Below are 23,860 nucleotides of genomic sequence, written 5' to 3'. Positions count from 1 at the left end.
CATTTTAAAAAATTGGCTCGTTACTGTAGTCTTGAATCATTTCAATGGAGTTACGGTTATTATTTTTAACGTCATCAATACCAAATTCAATCTAATTGGATGGGAATCTACGTTGCATTTGACGCACCACTACAAGATGAATCGACAGATTCGGCGGTATTCATTCGCGGCAAATCATTGCAGCTTGGTGGCGGTGGCGTTAGCATAGTAGCATGGACAACGAGATGATGGAAAATGAACACAACGGAGATCTAGTCCTATTGGCAGACATCCATTTAAAATGTAGGCAATGGCATGAAAAAAGAGGTTTCTACTTTTACGTTTATACTTTAAGTAACTTTACAAGTCTGTACTTTGGTAAAAGTGGAAGTACTGATTAAACTTCTTTACTCAAGTAAAAGTAACAGAGTATTTTTTAACACAAGTATCTGTACTTTTACTCAAGTACGGAAAGTGAGTACTTTTACCATCTCTGATAAAATCCATGTTATGAAGGAAATTACGCTACAACCTTATAGATGCATCATTGCTGAACTACTGAGGTGTCAGTCTGCGGATCCAAACATTTTAGTTTTAGTCATTATAGGTCAAATAGAAATGCTTTTAAAAGATTTTTTTTTTTTTAAACACACAAAAAGCCTCCTTAACCCCTGAAAAAACACTTTAACAAAATCTAAAGAAAATACATGTTATATTTTCTATTGTTATGTTTTACTGTTAGTACTAATAAAAAATTAATGTCTTAAAATATTTTGTACATCTGATTCAGATAAGAACTCAAGAAGAACCAAAAACCTCATTGACGCCTTCTTTATAGCAGCCAGTTTTATTATAAGGTATTTCCATCCTCATAGAAAGACATTGTATCTTTGTCTGTGATTAGTTGCCCTCTCTGAATATTTAATAAATGGGTTAAAATATCTTGAAAAGCTGGGAAACTAATTTTCATTTCCATAAGCTGGAAAGTTAGTCAAACTACTAACTGGGTTTAAGCTGCCAAACTCTGCAGCATTTACAGCAGTCTTGTCAAAAATTCTTCTGATTCTTCCGATTTTACACAGCAGCTGAAGAAACTTCATGTATTATTCAGAGTTTTTTTTCACCATCTTTAATTTATTCACAGTGGGAATTATCAGTGGAGGCTGCAGCGGGAAAATGGATTTTATTTTTCACTGTCATAGGCCAAATTGGAAATCCAGACTCTTAAGATTATATTTTTATTGCATATACAAATGGACATATACTTTAAGGGTTCTCCAACCTTTCTATTGCCTCATTAGTGCGTCAGATCATTCGCTGCTACATACTTTCCTGAAATCTGTGTCCTCACTCACTCTGAACAATTACTCCTTGAACTGTTATCAGTGTTTTTCTGCTGTAATTGGAAAGCCGAGCATGTCTTACAGTAGGTGTGTGGCTGAGCGCGTTCAAATGTCAGACACTGTGTTGTAAAACTAATTATATTTGTCTGCAGTGAAACACGCCCCGGGCTGTTGCTCTTTCTGGTCCAACATCCTGACTGTAAACCAGCAATCTACCTGGTGAACAGCATAGGTAAGGCCCAAAAAGCCATGTTTAGTTCAAAGAGTGTTCCATTTAGCTTAAGCGTAAAATATTTAGTTGATACACTGAAAAAACAATACTGCTAAAATGATAAAGCATGTAGAACCTAAACGTTCTACATGCTTTATGCTTTAAAATTAGATCTGGAGCTCATCTAAAGTTTCAGTCAGGTTAATTACAGGGTCTGTAAGTAATTAATAGCATTTAAATCAAGGTGATAAAACCCTTTTTTCTACCTAGATTATGGATTAAACAAACCTATAAGCATAGCAACACAAATACGTATTATTTTTTATACATTATTTAGGTTATTTAACCATCAGATTATTATTTTTTTCTTTTTTCTTTTTTTTTTAGAAACCCGATATTTTATTAAACTTTTATGAAACCTGTAGAAGTTTGAAATTAACTGTACATGGAAATTCTTATAATTGTGTTATAATATAATGTTAAGAGCATGAAAAAGGACTTTTCTCAGAAATTAAGTGTCCAGATTCATCTAAAATGACTTAATTGACGAATGACATTCGTGCACTTATGGTCCCCCCCGAAAAATTAAAATGTATAAACTGTGGCCATGGTGGGGCCTACAAAAGATTAGCCAATCTACTTCGCAAACATTCGCAATCAAACATTATGCGTACGTGCCCCCAATACATTATTTGCCTAGACTCTAAGCGTAAGTCATACACTGTTTGGCTAGCGGACCGCCATTACGCCAAAGCATGAAGAGGTACTCTATTTCTCTATTTGTCCACTCTTTTGTGTAAACCTGAGCATCAATGCGCAAAAAGAATCCTAACAAACCTAACTTTCTCTTCAGAGTGTAACATTTTCGATTCAACATGCAACATCTCTTCAATTAAGCCATATATACTACGGAGGTTGCCTATTCTCCTTAAGTTGGTTAATAAGACAAACACTCAATGTTGCAATACATCTCACCAGAGATTTTTTTCTGTTTCAGACATTAACTCACTTCTATTGGCTCTAAATCTCTTCATCTGGTGCAACGTTGGCTGTAATTTGTCCCTCAGCCATGAACATTGAGCTTTGTGAACAGGAGTCGCACTGAGATGTTTTGTAAGCTTGAATACTTCCAGTGGACTAACACTTGTGAAGCCGCTTGTGTATCAGATTTACATTGAAGAAGAAACGGTGAATGCAATGGTTCCCGTCTGGGATTTTAGTTTGTATATAAAAAAAAAACAGATTGACAGAAAAAAAAAAATTTTTCTGTCACAAAAAGCAACGTTTGTGTTTGCATATAAAGATGATTGCTGTCTGGAACATAGAGCACAAAAAAAGCTCTCAGTTTAAAAGTTATTTTTGATCCAGCATTATGAAACTTTTAAAATTCTGGCTTTAAAAGCACAGGTTCAGTGCCGAGGGACAAGGGCCTCACACAGTTAAATCTACCTATGACAGATTGTCAGGCAGGAAGTTAACAGCCAGGCCATTGAGGGGATCATAGTATGTGTTGCAAACATAATGTTTCTCCAGTAAGAATTTTCATTGTGATTTATATTATTTACTGTAAATACCTGAGGTCAATACACAATGTTTGAGGATTGAGTGTAAAGTGTATATGTAATTATACACCCTAAACTTCTGCTGCAGCGCCATAAGCAGCCACAGAAGCAACTAGATATTTCTAGATATTTTTTTCTGAATGCCTGAGCTAGGAACAGTTTTATTTCCACAGTCAGGTCTAAAGACTCTTGAGCAAATGCACTGACTGGAGGAGTTATGCTCTCTGTTAGAAACACAGGGGAACAAATGGTGCTGCTAAATGAGGGTGAATTTTAAATTGACTTTTTTAATTAAAAAACCAAACACATGGTAGCGGTGCAATGAAAAACCCCTTTCTCTGGAGTTATGCAGCATCCCCTTATTTAAAACAGGAAATATGCACACATTTAGCTTATATGTCAGACCAATGGGAAAATAAAACATAAAGAAAGATATTTAAAATTTGTTTATTAGCTCCTTCATACACTCTCACAGCACACATACATTATATATAGAGATGTTTTTGCATTGAGAATTTGTCATGGTTTCACAACACGTTTTTACCTCTGTGTTTTCAGTTTATATTTGAATCAATTTAATCAAAAACTCATTAGATGGTCTTTTGTGAATAGCAATACTGCACTGATCTAGTTGCCTTGGCAGGCTTGTTTGCATATGCATAAATCACAAAATATGTGTTTTATTAATCCAGTGAAAAAAACAAGAAATAGCAGACAGAAAACAGCTGAAAAAATGAAGGGGAATGCAATTATTTGCAAATTCCCCTCTCTATTGTATTACTTATATCTGCCTTGCAGGCTGCTACTTGGTCAGGTAGTCATTGAAAATGATAAAGTTTGCAACTGCTAAAAAAAACCCAGAAAAATTATATTTATAGAGTTAATATCTTGACCAAAGCACATCCTTTCAGAATTTCAAAATATACTTTTATATTAAAGTCCCCCCCACAGATAAAAACCTCCACTTAATTCTTTTAGATTCGTGTCATTTTGTCAGTACAACACCACATAAAACAGTCAGACTGGCAGACCTACCGTGTTTCTGTCCTATCTCCAGTAGAATAGGCTCCCCAAGCTCAATTGTGAAGGTCTTGTTCTTCTCATACTCTTCATCATCAATAATTTTCACCTCAATTACCTTCCTGTTAATAAGAGAGGAAAAAGACGACACTCAGTGAAGGACTATCCATAAAATAATGAGCCCCTCTGTGTCATTATAGGGAGGTGAAGAGGCAGGCAGGTGTCTGATGAGATCACAAAAAAGAAATAAGGTTCCTGATGGTTAAGAGCAACCATTGGGTTTCTTTACAAAACAAAAAGTAAAAGCTGATGTTCTTAATAAATTAAATTTATTGATGTCAAATTGGAGTAATTTAGCTCTGCACTTAACCCATCACCTTGTGAAGCAGTGGGCTGCCACTGTGGGCGTTCAGGGAGCAGTGTGGGGTTAAGGGTCTTTTGCTCAGGAATCCAGAGTGGCAGTCTGTGGTAGTGGGGCTTGAACTCAGAACCTCTGGGTTCCAAGAGCAATGCCCTATCCACTAAGCAGCCACTCCCCAGCTTATGGCCATACCACCCTGAACACACCCGATCTCGTCTGATCTTGGAAGTTAAAGAGGATCGGGCCTGGTTAGTACTTGGATGGGAGACCAGCAGGTCCACCAGGTGCTGTAAGCTTTGGACTTACCTGGTAGGGGAGGCATTATGGTCAAGCAGTTTGGTCATGTGCAGCTCTGAAGAAAAGTGGTCTGCTGTGATCGACCTGCTTGACCGTATACTCCCCTTACAGGTAAGTGTTCTTCATACTTGCCTTTAGTAAGCCACCCTGAACCTAAACCTAAGTCCTTTATCACACCTGCTCCTGATTTAGGACACCTAACCAGACTGTTCTACCTAACCCTGAGGCCACAGGGTGTCCCAGCTGGCACACTTCCATATTGAACCAGATACCTGATCCCTATACACTAAACTTAGGACCCCGACAACCCAATGCACCCCCTAGCTCAGCATATAACAATCCCAGAACAGCCTTCACCTGGAACTTGCATTTATTCAGCACATCTACTGTACAAACAAGAGAATGTTACCAAGAGATTCTTTAGGCATTTGCAAACACTATACACTCCACAAGATGGATTCCAGTTGCTGACAATAGGTGGTGATCTTCTAGTTGAGCGTGCATTCCTTTGACCTTCATTCAACTCTGTGGAAGCCATTGGGCATAAGGGGAAGGTCATTGAGTTCATTTAACCCTAACCTGTTGACAGTTCAACACTGTGAGAGAGGGTTAAATCTCCTAGGTCCTAAAATATTTTTTCTCAAGCTGAAGTACGTTGCACAGCTCAGCAGCCGCTTTTGTTTTTATTTTAATTACAGGCACCCTAGGTCTAGCAAGTCAAAAATACAGCACAAGGAACAGTGAGAAAATGCTTACAGAAATGCAGCTTTAAGAAATAACTTAGAGAAAAGAAAGCTTTGACAACAGGCAAAAAGTGGGAGATATTAGTTTGATTGCTACTGAAAGATGGATGAAATAAAAGCCCAAATGTTCAATTTAAACTAATGAATGCCATAAAATAATGTGGGTTATCTTTTCAAAATGTTAAAAAAATCCTCCCCCATAGGAAGCCCTCTTATTGATGCAGGTAGTGATTCAAAACAATAAAACTGTGAGCAAGGGTTTAACCTTTGATTATTCATTTAGTTGTTTTTTGATATTATATTTAAAGAAGCCAGAATTTATTGTAATAAAATGTTAAGCTCAGTTATAACTGTTCAGGGTTTCTGAAGGCTTTTCTGACATTTTTGGATTTGGCTGATTCTAGTTTTTTTTTTTACTTCAATTTAATTCTTTGACAGGGGCCGTGACAGCAGTTTGTGAAGTTAAACAATTGATTTACAACAACAAAAGAAGAAGTACTGTAATTTGAAATATATAACAAGATTCAACATCTTTATTGGTGACACTCAAAACTGAGTCGCAGAGTGGATGATTGGGGGAATCCTTGTTAACACGCTCACTATAAAAGCAGTTAAGATCCTTTTGTTTTATTGATCTTCAAAACATGCAATCCAGCATACAGAAGAAAAAAAAAAACGAAACCACAGGTTCAAGCCATGATCAAACGCAAAGGAGAACAAAAAAACATCCAAAACTTAAAGCGTTCAGCAAAAAGTAGACATCCCCCATCATCCACTCACTGAAACTCCCCAGGTGAGTAAAACAGGTGATCTTACAAATCACTGCTGACACCACGTGATCAAAACTATGCCTATCCACCACAATCTTAATAATCTTTTAAGTCCCTGTCCTTGGAAAGAGACTCATCATGTTTCATTTTATCACTTGCTGTATGCCAAATGGTCAGCTATTAGCTGTTAATTTAAGTATTGTTGAAAAGGCTCTTATTTGTCTTTCAAAAAGAGGAGTAAAGGTTTAGAAAATATACAAAAAAGTCAAAAAGTCCTACATAAAAAAAAAAATCCATGTTCACACCAATGTTGCTACAAGGGGGAAAAGCTCAGGGGTACACAGTAAATTCCACAGAGTTAAATATACGGTGAAGAAGTATGTTGACTCTTTTAGAGTTATAACAACAACAATTGAGTAAGATATACACTTTGTAGAAAGTTCATTTATCAATAATCCACTAGCACTGATGTTAAATTTAACTCTTAAAATGTTAATTAAACGCTGCAAAGTTTACTGTGTTGGAGCCAAAAACAAAATATCAGTGTTAAGTTATAGACAGGGGAAAAAAGGGGGGGAAAAAAGTCCCAAAAGAGTAAATAAAATATAGAAAAATAAACAAGAAAAAAATGATTTAATTTTATATTAAAAATACAAAAAATATTGAAAAAACTAAATAATTATGAGATAAATAATGTCAATTGTATGGATTAAGAAATATTACTGAGAAAGACACAAAAATAAATAAAAGGCATTTAAATGGCATTTAAAGCAACACACATACAAACCAACGGATATTTGAGAAGGAATGTGTTGACTGTAAAGGCTGCTGCAGTGCATAATTCATTGGTTTATATGTAAATATATTTTATTATTTATGCTTTCTAGGTCATGTCATCCATTTCTATGTGCAAATGTGCCTCAACCAGATTATTTTTCTCCCAATGTTCCTCACTGTCAGCCATACTTCCTCTAATGCTCCAAATAGGGTTTGGTTGAGCTGAGAGAAACAGAGAGAGAGAGTCGGAAAGAATGTGTGTCTGTGACAGAGGTGGAGACACATTGTTTGTATTGGTGAGCTGTCACAGCAGCTGTGAATAAAATTGTCTGGACGTGTTTTTATGCAACTTCCCATGAAAAAAAAAAAACTCAACAAAGCTGAAAAACATTTAAATATTTAAATCAGAAAACCGAAGACCTTAAACCTGCCGCTGCATTAAGAAGAGACCAGATATGCCAACTATTTAGAACTTCACATTTTCTATTGTAATATTAACTTACTGTCATTAAATATTGCAGCTGGAGGTAGCATGACTCCAACCTTGGGTAACCTTAATTTTTTTCCCCTGTCTTTCCAAAACTAAAAAGCATTTAAGCAAAAAAAAAAAAAAAAAGTTTATTTCAACCACTTGATTTATTTGTTTGAACTCTTTAACATTAGTGTGACTAGATGCAAATTACTTTAACTGTCTGCTTCTCTAGATTTATCTGCAGTTTAGCCTATTTTTTTTTAACCAAAAATAAACTTATGAGAATCACCCTCATAAGAATTTATGCTTGCTTTGCTGTACAAATAGTCCAGTGACTACAACCATATTAAGTTTTCCGTTAACTATATTACCAATGCACCTGTTCTTTCTTCAACCCTTTTTCTTCCACTAAACTTTCAATGAATTTGTTTGGTTAAAGCACTCTGAAAACTCAACTTCTTTAGCAATGAGCTTATGTCGCAAATCCTTCTTGTGTAGCACACCATTCCAGTTTCAGTCTGAGATGATCCAAATCTGAATCAGCATAATCCTGCTGCTTTTGAAAAGTGGAACACTATTGTGACTAAAGTTTTTCTGCAATACTTTTTGTCTGAATAGCTTCTTAGAGATGCTGGTCTGTGCAGCTTTTGCTTAAGGCTCTAGCTCTTAAATTTTCTTTTGAAATGCTGAGGGAAGAGAGTCTATACGTACCTCGAGACACAATGTAATGACTATAATGTTTTCTATAAAAAGGAGAGGCAATTTTCTTGGTGTAGGTACGTTTCTGAGTAAGAGTTTTTTAAGCTATATTGAGTGACTTCATAACTCTACTGACATAAGAGAACAAAGCTTGATGGAACAATAGCAAAACGGCATTGCGAATGGACAATGGGCAAATCAAAATGAAGATTTAATGCAATTTACTAGATGCATTTCAAACACAAAACTTTACTAATAGAATAGGGACGATGGAGTCAGTTTTTTGCCATTTTGCATTTATATTGGATTGAATTGGACTTCATGTAATTAGTTTGGACCTGCAACAGTTATTTTTTATTTAGGCCTGTATCTTCCTGCAATAACTTTTGCATCAGTTCAAACTGTAATGGATTAAACTGTAATTGCTTCTAGGGAGAACGCTCTATTTAAAACTTGAAAATCAGCTTATGAAGCCATGGTGTAACTGTTAGAGTGCGAATCTTTGTATTTGGTTAGGATTGTTATATAATTTATAAATATTCTATTTGATGTTAGTAAGTTAATTTACTGTTTTTGAGTTGAATGTGACTAAAGGTGACATGACTACTCCAGTTAGTGGATTTGAACTGAATTATGGGTAACATTGCAGCAACGTTACTGATCTACTCAAGAGGAAAATACTATTCTGTTCTGGTCTGAAAGGCACATACTGTAAATTGTTTTTATTTTTATTTTATATTGATAATTTAGCATGTAGGATCCACCTCCTGTTTAATCCAGTTTGACCAATTTTCTTTGAAATCTGTGTAATTAGAGGAATTTATTTTTGTGAAAGTGCGATTGAAATGTTGAAATATTCTTTATTTTTGTACTTGTAATGGTGCTTTCGACAAGAGAGAGAGAATAAAATGTTAAAAGACGTCTGTATGATGCAGGGCCTTCCTAAAAATCAGACCTGAGTAGTTAAACATGGTTTATAAAATACATGCTGGAGGAACAGTTTTCACTATGGTGGACTATGTGAGCTATTTACTGTAAATATCTCTAAAGCTGTGTCTTCTGCCATAAAATATTTGGTTAATGAAATCTGTTGGTGTTAAAATTTCACATATTTAACAACAAACATCAATTTTAAAGATCAAAAAGTTATCAAAGTTTAGCTTCACGCTAGATGAATTTTCTGACAATTAGAAGTGGAGATTGAAATCACCACCAAACATTTTCATCATGAATGGATACAATAATTGATTTTACCCATCTCTAAAAAATATATATATATATATATTTAATGATAAACTTAGAGCAGTAGGTGGAAAGATACATTATTGAGGAAAGAAAAACTGACAGATAATGTGATTAAACTAATAAAAAGTCATCTCTTAGTTTACAAAATCTTGAAGTGTTTATATGTTTGTACTAACTTAATTTGATAGTTAGCCGGAGCAGCTAATGAGAAAGAAATGTGATGAAAAGTTGATTTTATTTCATCAAGAGGATATAAATGACAATAAGTAAGGCTTATTTGAATTGATACTGGTTGCGTTTTGCCACTATGTTCTCCACTGGAAGGGAAAGATGCCTAAACTAAAAACAGTAATGATGATTAATGAGTAATTAGTTGAGTAGGGATTGAAGAGGATGGTCAAAAATTGCGATAAAAGACAAGAAAATACCGTTTTTAGAAAATGGGGTAGCAGATATTTAGGGAGAAAGAGTGCAAGACAGGAAGTGAGTAAATATGCCTGAAGACGAGTGTGAGTAATGCTCTATCACTGCTGAGATATGAGCGTTACGACTCAGTACACACTGAGCTCATTCAGGGGGACGACAAACAAAACATTTTTTTTCTAAAGCTAAAACTCCTTTCGTAATTCAACAATTAGCTTTTTATCTACTTCCTAGTATGAACAATTACAGCTAGGAGCAAAAATATACTATTAAATCCAAACCTAAAAGACCTCTAAATAAAAATGCAGGACCAAAGTGTCCTTACTTCACCTCAAGTGGTCCAACACCCAAGCTTGTCCTCAATACAACAAACAGTCACTGCACATACAGAGCAAACAAATTATATAACACCAATGCATGTATGCTACAGTAAGTGTCAACACCAATGTCCCTATTTTTTACCTCATTCTAGTGTATATGAGCAGGCGGCCAACCTCACATGTGCTCATGCTTCACAGGTGACCTGTACATCCTTCATACAAACAATAAAGCTCAACGCACAAAAGCAGCTTACTGTGAAAACATGTTCCCACTCAAAACACGCTGGATTATGAAGATGTTATTAATCAAATGAAAGAAAAGTTGTTCAAAGCATATAAAACACATCCAAATATGTTTGAACAGTTCACTTTTTCCAATTTTTCCACTTCTAGCCTTTTTCACTTTGCAGCAAAAAGACATTCATTGAACAGCTCTGCATCACCATTAATAATGTATATGAAATACAAATAGTGTTTAGCTCTTTAACACTTATTGATGCAGTTGGTGAGGATTATTGAGTTAGATGGATTTTTGGGCAAAGCTCCAATTGAAAAGACTCGGGAGTCATCATTCACTACTTTCCAAGAGCAACTAATGAAGCCCAGGCACTTAGTGTCAGCAATATTAAAACCACGAAATATGTAATTATGTTTTATTTGAGATTTTATAAATCAAATATTTGCAGACACTGGAGGGATCCAGAGGCTTGCCCACCAGAGGGCGCCGAGGATCGCTTCCTGATTGTTTTTTCTTCTGTTGGGATCTGGGGTGCTGTCTACCTTCCTCCACCAGAGGGCGTACTGGATCTCCTGAAGCTGGAGCTGACTTCACCAGCTGCTTCTCATCTGTTCATCAGGAGACCAGTACTTAAGTGGGCTGTGGACAACACTCCGATGCCAGATTGTTTGCCAGTTATGGTTAGCAAGTCTGAGCCAATCTGCCTGCCTGAACCTAGACTCCCTGATTACCTGAACCTGAAGCTAACCTTTTCTTGTCCTCTCTGCTTCTAGGAAGAACCTGTCTGAAAACAGAAGCTCTGGAAGAGTTTCTCTGTCAGAAACCTGTCTGTCTGACTACTGAGGAGTCCAGGAGATCAGAAACTCTGGAAGAGTTTCCCTGTCTGAAACCAGTCTGTCTTATCAAGGAAGAACCCTGGAGAATCAAACCTGTCAGCCCTCAGCCTGCCGTCAGCCTCTGGACCCTCCAGGTTTCCCCCTCAATTGCTCTGCTCAAACCTCAGAACAGGTACAAACCTGCGTTCACTTAACCAGCAAGATTACCAGGACTACTGCTAACCATTCTGTCTCCCTCTGCAGTGAAGATCTGTCGTGACCAGTCCTGGACCAGATTTTCCCAGAACCTGTTCAGTGTTTAAACCTGTGTGTTTTTTCAATAAACCTTTTAACTTTTTCCCCTGTCTCAGAGTGTGTTCTGCATGTGGGCTAGTAACCAGAAACCCACCATGACAATTATCATGTCAAGCCGATTGGCATTTTTATACAAAGTCATCTCAAAATCTTCCAAAATGAAGATGCTATACATTTAGCAGTCGTATAAACAAAACTGGCTTTCTAATATCAGAGGAAATATTTTTAAGTTCGAAGACAGGTGAAAGCTGTTCGAACAAACACTTGTTATAACCCAGGTATGCAGTAAATACCTATGACAGGTTTAGAAGAGCTATAGCAGCATAGCTCCATATAAGGTGCCAGCATTGTCCAGCTAAAAGAAGAAAATTACAGCTGAAAGACAACTTCATAAAGGTGCTGATTTTGGCTGTAATATTCAAATGAAGCTGTCTAAATTTGGCAAAAACACATTAAAACATCCTGCCTACTTTTCAGGCTGTTGACAGCTGTGTAGTGTTTGGAAAATTGCTTTTACTGTGATAGTAAAAGAATAAATATTTCTATTAAATAAGTAAGAACATTTTCTCTAAATTACAAAGCTTTCAAACTGATAAAAAAAATTGATGTCTTTAAAAAGAACAGTTGCAAATCCAAAGGTTAATTTAAGCTTAGTAAAAGCACCCTTGCTCTGTGGCGCTGGCTGCCTTTAAACAGGGTAGATATAAATATAGGCCAACACAACACGTAGCATAGAGCCTTTGCCGGCTCCTCATTAATAATTTTTTTCTCAGAAACATAACTCCTCTCCCACCTTTATCTTCACCCCTCTTTTCTGTCTTATCTCCGTCATGTTTCTGCCTTGTTACTTTTTGACATCTGCTCCCTGGAAAGTTTCTGTTCTCAACGCTGCTGCCTGTCAACAGCCTGACAACGACCACAGACACACACCCACATACTCCACCAGGTTCAGCCAACACTTGTGCTTCCAGAACAGAAAAAAGGCCAGCAGAAATATTGTTCACATAATGCTTCAACAGGATTTTTAATTTTGTGTAATGGGGAAGTTTCTGTCCTTGCAGCCTGATGGCTTATAAGGAAATGATTGAACAACAGCTTGATTTGATTAGTTGGGAACTCACTGCATTACCTAATGGACAAAACCTCTCCTTATATCTTTATCTCCAATCTCTTTTCTTCCCATGCTCCTCCAGCTTCAGCTCTAACTTTTGATTTGCAACCATCAGACGCACTATGTTTGTGTGCCAATAGGAAGAAGGGCTCCATACTTTCCTAACAGGACATCTAAAGGGGGCTGCTAGGACCAACAACTCATTTATTTGAGTAAAGGTTGATTTATGTGCCCGTTTCATTTTTCTTACTCTTCTATTGGCTGAGACTGGGCTGTAAAAATATTTAAAAGCAATATTTCAAAAACAATGCAGTGCACTCCTCTGGTTGGCTCCCCTAAGTGAACAATGAAAAGAATGTGATCAGCAAAGATCAAACTTTCACAGTACATAATAAACAGCTGCAGACATGGTAAAAAGAAAATACTCCCTTTTTGAGTTCAGTTGTAATATTAACAATGATCATGTCATTAATAAGTTGATAAATTATTTTGAATGTTACCTTGAGAGGAACCAAAATGCAAGAATTGCCACTAACATTATTTAGGAAACCAGCTAACAGAGCAGTAAAGTAGCGGCCATGTGCTGCTAATTTAAGGCTCTTAATAGTAAGTAAGGTTTATTTACAGTATATAGCACCTTTCTCAGACAAGTGTCACAATGTGCTGAATAAAATAAGGCGTAAAAAACAAAGCAGCATCATTTTAAATACATGTAGAAAACATAAATACAATCATAGCAACCTTTGATAAAATGATTCTAAAATGCTTGGTTAAAAAATAATGTTTTTAGTTGTTTTTTTTAAATCATCCATGGAGATCACCAAGCGAAGGTAAAGCGGTAGTGCATTCCAGGGTCTGGGTGCGACAGCTTGGAAAGACCTGTCACCTCCGGTCCTAAAACGGGTTCGAGGGACCATTAACAAGTTCTTTCTGGCAAGATCTCAGACTGCGAGCAGAGAAATGAGGCTGAATCCATTCATAAATTAATGATCACCAGACGTGGCCACATCTGTATGCAGTTAATTGCTCTGTAGGATGCATTTGATAAGATGGAAAGATGTCTGCAATGATTTACTACAAGAGAAACATCTGTCACTGTACATTGTGAAGGGTTTATAAGTTAATTCCCAACAATTAAAACATCCTTATTTTACCACAACAGAGATAGATTAAATGAAAACTATTCAAGCTGCAAAACTCAGTATCATGACAGTGTTACCATAGAAATATGACTTATTCGACACTGCATACCATAAGACTTAAGACTAAATTTAGGAATTTTGGCCATATTTTTAAAGAAAAAAATAGATTTAGGCATAGAGGATGAGGAAAAACATTATTTGGACACATTAAGGTGAACTAAAACAAACTATTCTAGAGTCAAATGTGAGACCATCTCTCCAAAGTAAGACATCAACATGAAAATAATGTAAGAAAGGAAAAAAAAGAAAATAAAAAGAAAAAACTCAAGCTTCTGCAGAGGAACAGACTTTGTTTCACCATAGGTGAAAATTAGATATCAAAACAGAAAACAGAAAGAGAATATTCTCTGATATAAAGGGTTGGATTTCCGCTTAAAACGCCAAAACTGATCCTAGTTTTTGTTTTATTTTTACCATGACTCTAATAAATATCATGGATATTTTCCTTTTCCTATAAATGATAACAATGATACCTAAAAGAAAAAAGATAAATGCAAAAAAAAATCATAAAAAACCCATAAATAAATAAAACTACCTACTTTCTTAATCATTCCTTTTAAATCATTCACATTTTTCTGTGTGTGGGAATAGAATCCACTTACAGAGACAAACACCTATTAGATCTGGGCCTTCTGGGTTTTGCAGGTTAATCTCAATAAATCAAGGTTCAAAAACAATTATTTCTTTTGTGCAATTCAAACAGTGAAGCCTAAAAAGGTTTTCTACAGAGAAAATTAGATATTGCCATTGTTTATTTCTATTACCTTTGATGAATATGGGTCACAGTAAGAAAAAACATCACTATTTTGCTTGGGAAAATACTGTCTTATACAATATTTAAAGTTTAAGGGTTTGGGAAGAGATTATAGGTTTTTTTTTTTTGCCAGGCTAAGGAGGAAACAGACGCTCTGTTGCTCAATGGTCCAAAATACTCCTTAGGTAAAAGTCAGTTTTAGAGTCGATTGGGAAATCAATGTCTTGGAGCTTATGAGGACAACGATAAGACACAGTCCAAGTTATTTGTGTGAAGCAAGAAGTTTTCTTCAGGCAACACTGCATTGATGCAGTTATTTATACAAAAGGACCCTTGACCAATAATGGATTATAAATCCTATAGAATACAAGGACATGTTTTGGACAACTCAATAATTGTGTTAGTTTTATGTGATAACCTAATTATCTGTGGTCAAAAAAGATTGAGCTTAATTTGAAATGTCAATGTGTATGTTAGACGTTATAAAAATTAGCAGAAATATACAGTTTTATCACAATGTGTGATATTCTCATTTTTTAATAAGCACTTGTACATACGCCTTGAGGAGTTCATTAATATTAGAGCGCAAACCTAACTGCAAGAAGCAGGAAAAGGACTCCTCACATTGATTTTTTGAACAGGCAGAGGATTAAAAAAAGTCATATTTGCATAAATATTGTGGATCCAGAGTGTTCATCAGGTATGTTTCAGCCTAAAACAGCCTACAAAGGAAAAATGTGTAATAAAGCGAAGGCAGCAGCTAGGTTTCTGCACAGCTCCTCTTCTCTGATTGAAAGCGACACAAACAAATCCTTTGGAGAAAAGCCAGCAGAGACTCCCAGATAAAAAGCTCTTAAGGAGGAAGATATTCCCTCTCCTAATGATATCATGGAATCATAATGAGGAGCTGTAAAACTCACACACTTTTGTCACCCACATACACACTCTTGATAAGTAGTCTCCAGCTGAGCCGAGTAATAAAGTTTCACCTCAGATGTGCGTGGGAAGGCAGAGATGGGGAGTTTAAAGGAGATGATTTGAGGGCCAGAAGTATAGACATGTGGACACAGGAGGTTTAGAAAAGGTAAGACAGGAAGAAGCATCAGGTAAGGAGGAAGCACGACTAAAACCATAACAAACAAATTCAAAAAATGAACATAAGCACATTTAGTGTCCTATCTAATATAGAAAAGTACACATAAAAATGACTGAAATCTGTTTCGTTTACACATTTTAAAAACTTGTGTAACTTGTTTTACAAGAAAAGAACTTTATGAAATAAAACGGCTCCTAAAAACACAATAATGTTGAATCAACACAATCTTACTCTATGGATCGATTAAAAATAAGTATTAACTTCTGATTCAGTCCAACAATCAGTTCAGTCATTTCCTTCAGCATCACTATGATTATAGTGCAGAAGGTTCATATTCAGGTTCTAAGCAAGCAGGTATTTAGTTACCTAAATAAGCAATTGATTTTATAAATCATATAAATTATGCAGCAATCACTCCTGATCAAACATGCATTAACAGTAGATGTTTGATTCAATGATTCATTGACTTTGCAGCAATCACTCCTCATGATCATAAATGTAGTGACTGTGGATTGCTGAGTCCACCTATTTATTGGTAATTATTGGTCATTATTCAGTTAATATCTTAATAATTTTCATTTTGGAATAACTTTGTTTTTAACAATGTATTAGTTATAGTGGGATTTGTGCAAGAATTGGGACATAAGTAATTCAGCTTGGAGAAACTCAAACAGAGAAAAGCTGCTATTAGAAATGTTTTATTGACATGAATGAAATAAGGTATTTGGCGCATGGGCCCTGGCAGAAGACTTTGATGCTGTGAATTAATATTGACTTGGATGAGGAACCTCAGAAATGATTAGAGCAGTCTTCCCCCGGGGTCCGGACACTGGTGGTAGATTAAGCCAGAGGGTGAGTGGGAATGACAATAATCTATGAGGGACTGGACAACTGGAGTTGGGGTGAAGGGGGGGTTAAAGTTTGCTGGCATGAAGGAGGGAAGCTGACCACAAGCTAAATGAAGGGGATCTTGAAAGATGATTGGCTTCAGAGGAGGTGCGGTTCCGATATTTATTGGCTGAAGCTTGATGTGAGACACCAGCAGGTACTTCAAGTGAGGCTGATAAGAGTCTTCCAGATGGAATTTCTAAATAAACTTCATTAGTAACATTAGCATAACAAGTTTTTGAAAAAGGCAGATAGCAAATAATATGCAATTAGCTCTTTAAGCATTAGCATCTAGCCATAGAAATAAAATATGTATTATTACATGTAGGAGGACCATTTCTATAGCACCAAAAAGGAGGACATTTCGTGACATATCAATAAATTACTAAAGTGTGCATAAGAATCTGGTATAATAAAGTAATTCTGAGTCTGATTATGTTTTAATTAATAGCATTTTCATCATTGGAGTTAATAAGAATAATTGAACAGTCATTGATCTCACATTGGGTAAAGTCACTCTCTGCATCTAACCTATCCCCTTGGAGATCAGTGAGTTGCCATTATGTGGTGCCCGGTGAGCAGTGTGGGGTTAAGGGTCTCGCTCAGGAACCCAGAGTGGAGGCTGTGGGGACTGAACCGGGTACTTGCAACCTTCTCAGAGCACAAGCACACTGCTCTAACCCACAAGGCCAACACTCCTCATAGAGTTGATGACGGGACCAGCAGTTTGAACGTTTATTTTTAAAATCAGCATTTGCATTTTTGATTTATTGCATTTAATTATAGCATTAGCATTTAGTAAACCCAGTAGCCCTAAAATTTGCTTTTTTTATGTCTTACTTTAATATTAAATGTGTAACAAACTTTTAGGAATATCTCTAAAGATTACTGTCATTAAACATATCGTTACCTTAATAAACTTAAAACTGAGCTAATTTTCATTGTGATTACTGGTGTAGCTCTGGAATCAGATGAAATTCGACATAAAAAACAAGATGGAAAAATACGTCTCTCTCTGTCCCACAAATTGCATATTTAGTTCATATTTACATGTTGATTTTGTTCTTACAGTATTTAAATACAATTACTGTAGTGATATGTATAAAGAGAAATAAACACATGATTAATTTTCATAAAATTAATTAACTAACCCTTGTGAGCTGCACTTCTCTTTTGCTTCACACTTCAGAGAAAATTAGGAAAAAGGATGGGAGAAAAGCAACAGATAATAATTCATGTAGTGACAAAGCCTCAGCAGCAGGAGGAAGAAAGGAAGATGCCAATGATTCGGATATAGTAGAGAAAATGACAAGTCAAAGAAGAGATGCACCATGAAAGACAAATTAAAAGAGGCGGAGCCGATAAAGAGACAATCATTTACATGAGAAAAAGTTAAAATGATTCTGCTTTGTTGGAAATGCTGCCAACAACAAGACAAAGTACAGCAGACACCAACCGGTCTGCCTGCATGTTCATAAAGCGTCAGCAGCAAATTCTGCACAGTCGAATGACACGACTCCCATCAACACACTTTCATTTCTTCCCTGATCATCTTCCGTCCTCACAACTCCTTCCCTCTTACCACCTCTCCCTCCTCTATGCATCAGATTCAATGAGCATCTTCTCTATGAGCGAGGCCTCCGATATTCAGTTGCCAAGAAGAAGGATATGACACATGACTGTTCACAGGGAGTGACACAGATGCTGTTTCTGCTCCAATTTTTAAAAAGTAAAATTCCTCTGATGTGCTTTATGAATATGCTCCTTGGAGGGATAAAATAAAGTGAAGTGCTGCTCGTCTATGTAGGACTCTGTCCTAATGGGAAGAGTTGCATCCTCCCGTATCTGGTTTTATGTCTGATGTGAGTGAACTGAGACACTTGGAGAGGATCCTGGGAGGAAAAATGGCAGATAAAAAAACATGAAAGAGAATTTAAATAATTTTTAGTTTTTTTAAGCTTTTTTCACTTGATAGTAGAAGAAGAAGAATTTGTTTAACACATTGCACAGATACAGGCATGAAGTCCTCAACAAAATATAAAAAAACAATTAAAACTAAATAAAAGAATTAAACTTGGTTAAATCCAAGTTATAGAAATGTAAAGTAAATAAAAAGGTCTTCAGCTGCTTTCTCAAAAAGATTTATAGAATTCAATAGAATTCAACATAAAGGGACAGATGAAGGGTTTTCCACAATTAAAAGGGCAAGTCTCAGGGGCGTTTAATGGACCAGGAAGCATTGGGTGCTGAATCCACTCCTCAGTAGAGGGATCTCTGGACATTTAATTGGGAAAAGGGGTTTTTACTGAGCACCCTGGGACCTTGTTTGAAGCCAAATACTTGTACAACCTGCTTTATATAACCATCTAGAGGCATCATTACAGTTTTTTTATTCTCTTGCCTTTCAGGGCTTCCATAGATTTAGTTATCAGATCAACAAATTACAAAAAATATATATTTTGGAAAGAAATTATTTTCACTTTTGAATGAAACAAAGAGCAGAGGTGAAAGCCATTTTAAATTCTTTCTGGTACAATATAAAAAGACTTTCTGGCTCATATCCTTTTCTCACACGCTTCACACATCTGTAAAATATAGACCAATATAACCTACATGTGAAAGCTACATTACACTTTTTTATATTTTTTTTATTTTTAGCCTCTATCCATCCACCAATTTTCTGTCAAGCTTATCCCAAGCCAGGTTGTGAGGGATGCTGGTGCCTAAACTCTTAACCCTGGACAGGTCACCAGTCTATGCATTTTAGCCTCTAGCTTCTCCATTTTAGTTATTTAAGAGAAAGAATCAATAATAGAATAAATATATTTAGGGGTCGACTAATATACATTGTTTTCCTTTTACCGGTAGCTAAACTGAGGCTGATGCAACACCTACAGAGATTTTTCATTAAAGAAAGATATCAAAAAGATTCATTATTTTAACTCTATTAACAACACCTACATTTCATGGTTTCACCCATAACACCCACTGTCCATGCTTTATAATGCCATTAAAATCCTGCATCTAAAAAAATTAATAATATTTTTTATTAAGAAAAATCCAACATCATCTTAATTTGATGGATAGAAAAATAGGAATTAAAGACATATAATATTCCAAGACGGTCTATGTACCTTTTCGTCTGGATCTGTATATATAAACATTAAAATAGTTAAATATTATTTTGGATACAATATTTGTAGATCTTTGGTAGAAATTAAATAAAGATTTGAACCATCTCTCATAATGAGGGAGAAATAAAATAAACTATGAGCAGATTTTTACTGAGTTTAATTCACAGCACACACCTGTTGAAAAGCATCAGTGAGGTTTAAACACAGTGTGACTGTCTCACTGCCATCAGATTGGTAACACCAACCTGAAGCTAGCAGGTCATCCTGTTCCTGCGTACCGCCTAATCTCTGCAGGTATAGAGAACCAATCCATACTTTCATCATCAGGCTTTGAAAATGTGGGAAATAGTTGTGTTTTCCTCTTCTACAAGTTAATTTTGGGCAGTTTCAAGCTTGACATCTTGTTGTCATCATTAACAAGCTACCGGATATTCACTTAATTTTGAAAATATACCAATTTAGATGCCTCCGTTTTGCTCACTGCCAGCTTCCACAGTAGAATTATCATCTTTCTTCAGTGAAAACTTTAAGTAGTATAAGCACTGATAGCACTGATCTCGATTTATTCACTGGATTGCTGATAGACCTAAAAAACTGAAGTCACCTTGGTGATCATGGGACTCTCCACTGTCACTGAGTCACGGCGTAAAAATGCCTGTTATGTGATGTAATTACGATAAAAATGTAATCAATACATGTATATTACATGTATGTCATCAATTTAGCACTTTTGGAACATCATCACATAGTCTCTGTATGTAACATTCTTAATGGTGTAGTGGGGGGTTTTCACAGATTTTTGAAAAGACCCACCCTCTCCACAAATGCATATGCACAACCTTGCACCCGCTCCACAGAGGGAAAGCCTATTGAATGCATGCCATAGCATGGATGAGCCCATTTCTGGATGTGCGGGGATGAAATGATAAGACACTTGCTCAGATGGATCTCATCTAGCCTATATTTATATGTTAAAAGTTTCCCAGCAAATAAGACAACTGGTACATGAAAGAAACATGACATCCTTGTATGTGTTTGCTGCAGTGGAAATCTTAACATGTTTGTGGGGTAAATAAGGATCTTTCATCGTTAGTATAACTACTAACGATGCAAATTACAAAATAAATAAACTTATCTTCCATGGATTGTTAAAATATAGATGGGACTTTTACTAGCAGTGATGTGAAATGGATAACATGCCAAACTTCATCTGTTGAGTAGAAACTTCGAAACCGAGGCATCAGTAGAAAGCCCGACCTGTGATTTCAGTGTACGTCATGGTGTGGAAGAATCTCACAAAAGCACTCTGGTCTTGTTTCTCTTTCTCTTCTTCTCATACACCTCATAGACCCTTTTTCTCTTGCGACCCTCTGTCATGATCTTGGCACTGATAGCTGGATTTTGATCTTTTCTCCTATTTTCTTAGCTCTGCCCAGCGCTCATTGTCACACATCAGATTCACCTGTTCCTGCTTTATATTTAAGCTATGCTTCCAGCCATCGGTGCCAGATTATTCCATCAGTGTGTGAGGGTTTTCGAGGTATCTGTGAGTTTGTGACCGATACTGACTAGTTTCTGTACCTCGACTTCTGAGTTTTGGTTGTCCCTCTTCTGCTCTGAGTCCACCTGCTAACAACCTTGGACGTTTCTTCTGATCCTGACTTGGATCTGCCTTTGGCACGATTTCAGACTTCTGATCTTCTGGCCTGGAAACTTGTTCCTGCTTCGACTGCCTTTGGATTATCCCTCTGGATTTTTCTGCTCCTCTGCTTGCTCTGGCTAAACTGGCGAGACTCAGACTAAACTTTACCAGCGTATCCAGAGAACCTGTCCCTGCTGAAGAGCAGCCGCACACTGATTTCTTTAATAAATAGTTGTTTTGAAATTACCCTGCTCTGTCAGGTTGAATTCTGGGTCCTATGGTCAGATCTTTATCTTTTTTCTTTATTTTAAAAGACTTAAGCCCCTTTGAAAATGAGAAAATCATTGTTGTTTGATGCAGTAGCACACACATTGTTTACATTCCAACCTGTCTAACTAGGGAGAACCAATATGGAGGCTGGTGACTTCACAGCACTACCAAAATAATACCAACTACCATTGGTCTATCGGCAATTCAATGAATAAATAGAGATCAGCGGCTGATAGGCAATAAAACATGAGTGCTGCTGTCACACAAGCTCCGCTTGGTTAGGTCATAGCGTCATGCTTGTGTTGCATTCACTGAAGCTAGGAAGTTATAATACTTCTTATAATTGAATACCGTAGGGCGGCTCTGTTGATTTCTTATTTCTCGAGTGAAGAAAAGATCAGAGGTTTGATAAGAATCATTGGTGACATCAATGCCCAGGCCAGGTGATGTCACTGGCAAGTCTCCAATGTATTTGGGAGCCTGAGCATGCAAGGCTATGAAAGTAAATGTTAAAATGTATTTGAAATTTGATGGGAGCCAATGCAGGGAGTAATGCGTGACATTTTGCTCCATCCTTTGAAAAGACTTCCTGCAGAACTTGGAAAACAACTGTTTCATGTTCTACCCCTTTAACGTGAAAAAAAAAATGTGTTAAGTAACTAATATGCATAAGTAGATGCAAAGGATACATTCATTATTTTTTCAGTGAATTTTGTGACTTTCCATTGGCGTCATTTAACCATGGATTACAAGTTTTAGAAAAGAAAAGAAAAGAAAGAGCTTTACAGGTTCCACCAAGTCCAGCAAGATTTAAGCAAGATTCTGTATCATTACAAACCCCATCAAAAACCAGGTAAAAATTTTTTGTAAAGGTCTGAACAGCTTGGTTAACGATATGCTTCTGGAAGACCATATTTTTAGTGAAAATACCCACTTTAACAGACAAATTAAATACACACAATAACAGTCGGACACAAGAACACCAGCAATAGTCTTATGTCAAGTCCAAAAGAGAAAACTAGATCCAAAGTGTGGTCTTTTTATGTGTTAAACCATGTTGGTCACAGTAAAAAATGATTTAGATGCTACAGAACACAAAGAGACATTTACTTGGGTCAATTTGTTAACATCAGTTTCATATTTGATGATCATGGTTAAAAAAATAGAGAAACTATTGTGGAGGGTCGGATGGTCTATACATACTAACACAATGCTTTTCTATGTTTTTGCACTAATAGTTAAAAGGCAGGCAGGTATTTTCAGATATATTTCCTGTAGTGGAAAGACAAGCAAATAAATATATCTTTGTTTTTAGTTTTTTTTTTTTTCTTGGGCTGAATATGTGAAGATGAGAAAAAACCCGCTTCCTGTACATCAACTATCGAACGCTGAGCTACAGACCACATCGCACCAGATTTTTTGTCCTCTCCACGTCGGCCTCGCTTTGAATTCACTGTTTCCAATAAACGTTTAAAGCAGCAAAACCACGGCCTTCTGAGCTGTCACTGAAACCACAGCAGTGCAACAAAGTCGGGTCTTTAACCTGTTTCACAGAGACAAACAATCCTACATCCTTCATGGCGCTTCAGAAGATTAACATGACTTACTAGCCTGAGGGGGCTGGGGGATATTTTTTGAATGTCTAGAAAATAATGAAGTACCACAACATCCCATAAAGGGATCGCCAAAATTCTGTATTCTTTCTTCTGACTAAAGTTAATTGTTTAATCAAATTAGTTCACTGTACTTTTCAACCAAAACATGTAGAGATAACTAAGGATAATAGATTATAAGGTGAAGGCAGGGTATATTTAAACTCAGCCCTGCACCAACATGTTCAACCACATCTCGTGCTGATGGTCAGCTCTTTAAAACCAAAGTGGGCTGATAAGTGTGAACAACAGCTGATTGTACATAAAAGAAAGCAGATTTTTATATGCACGTGTAGCTTAAGGGGAAACTTACCACTACACCATTTTTTTGCTGATAAAAAAAAGATGTTTTATAGTGTTATCTGCACTTGTTGAAATCCTATTTTTGTGTCTTAAACCATCTGCATGCTGCCCTCCTCGATTAAAAAGGGTTACTGTATCCGTTTTTTCCTAATGGCTTAACTGTAAATGTGACATCACTGAGGGAAAACTGACATAAGCAGCTGTAACCTGGAGATCTC

At 36.4% G+C, this 23,860-nt stretch overlaps 1 protein-coding gene across 2 annotated transcripts in view; it reads right to left on the bottom strand.

Moving 5' to 3' along the window:
* LOC107084154 (sodium/calcium exchanger 1-like) overlaps positions 1–23,860 on the bottom strand; it is a 132,263-nt gene that overhangs the window by 13,565 nt on the left and 94,838 nt on the right. For both annotated transcript variants that reach the window (XM_015373855.1, XM_015373856.1), the window contains exon 12: positions 4,131–4,237. In XM_015373855.1, coding sequence (XP_015229341.1) covers positions 4,131–4,237 — 107 coding nt within the window. The remainder of the gene's footprint in view (positions 1–4,130; positions 4,238–23,860) is intronic.

The sequence above is a fragment of the Cyprinodon variegatus genome, unplaced genomic scaffold (assembly GCF_000732505.1).
Source record: "Cyprinodon variegatus isolate N-32 unplaced genomic scaffold, C_variegatus-1.0 Scaffold93, whole genome shotgun sequence".
NCBI classification, from domain to species: domain Eukaryota; kingdom Metazoa; phylum Chordata; class Actinopteri; order Cyprinodontiformes; family Cyprinodontidae; genus Cyprinodon; species Cyprinodon variegatus.
Note: the sequence above shows the minus strand (reverse complement) of the source record. Positions and strands in the feature narration are given on the sequence as shown.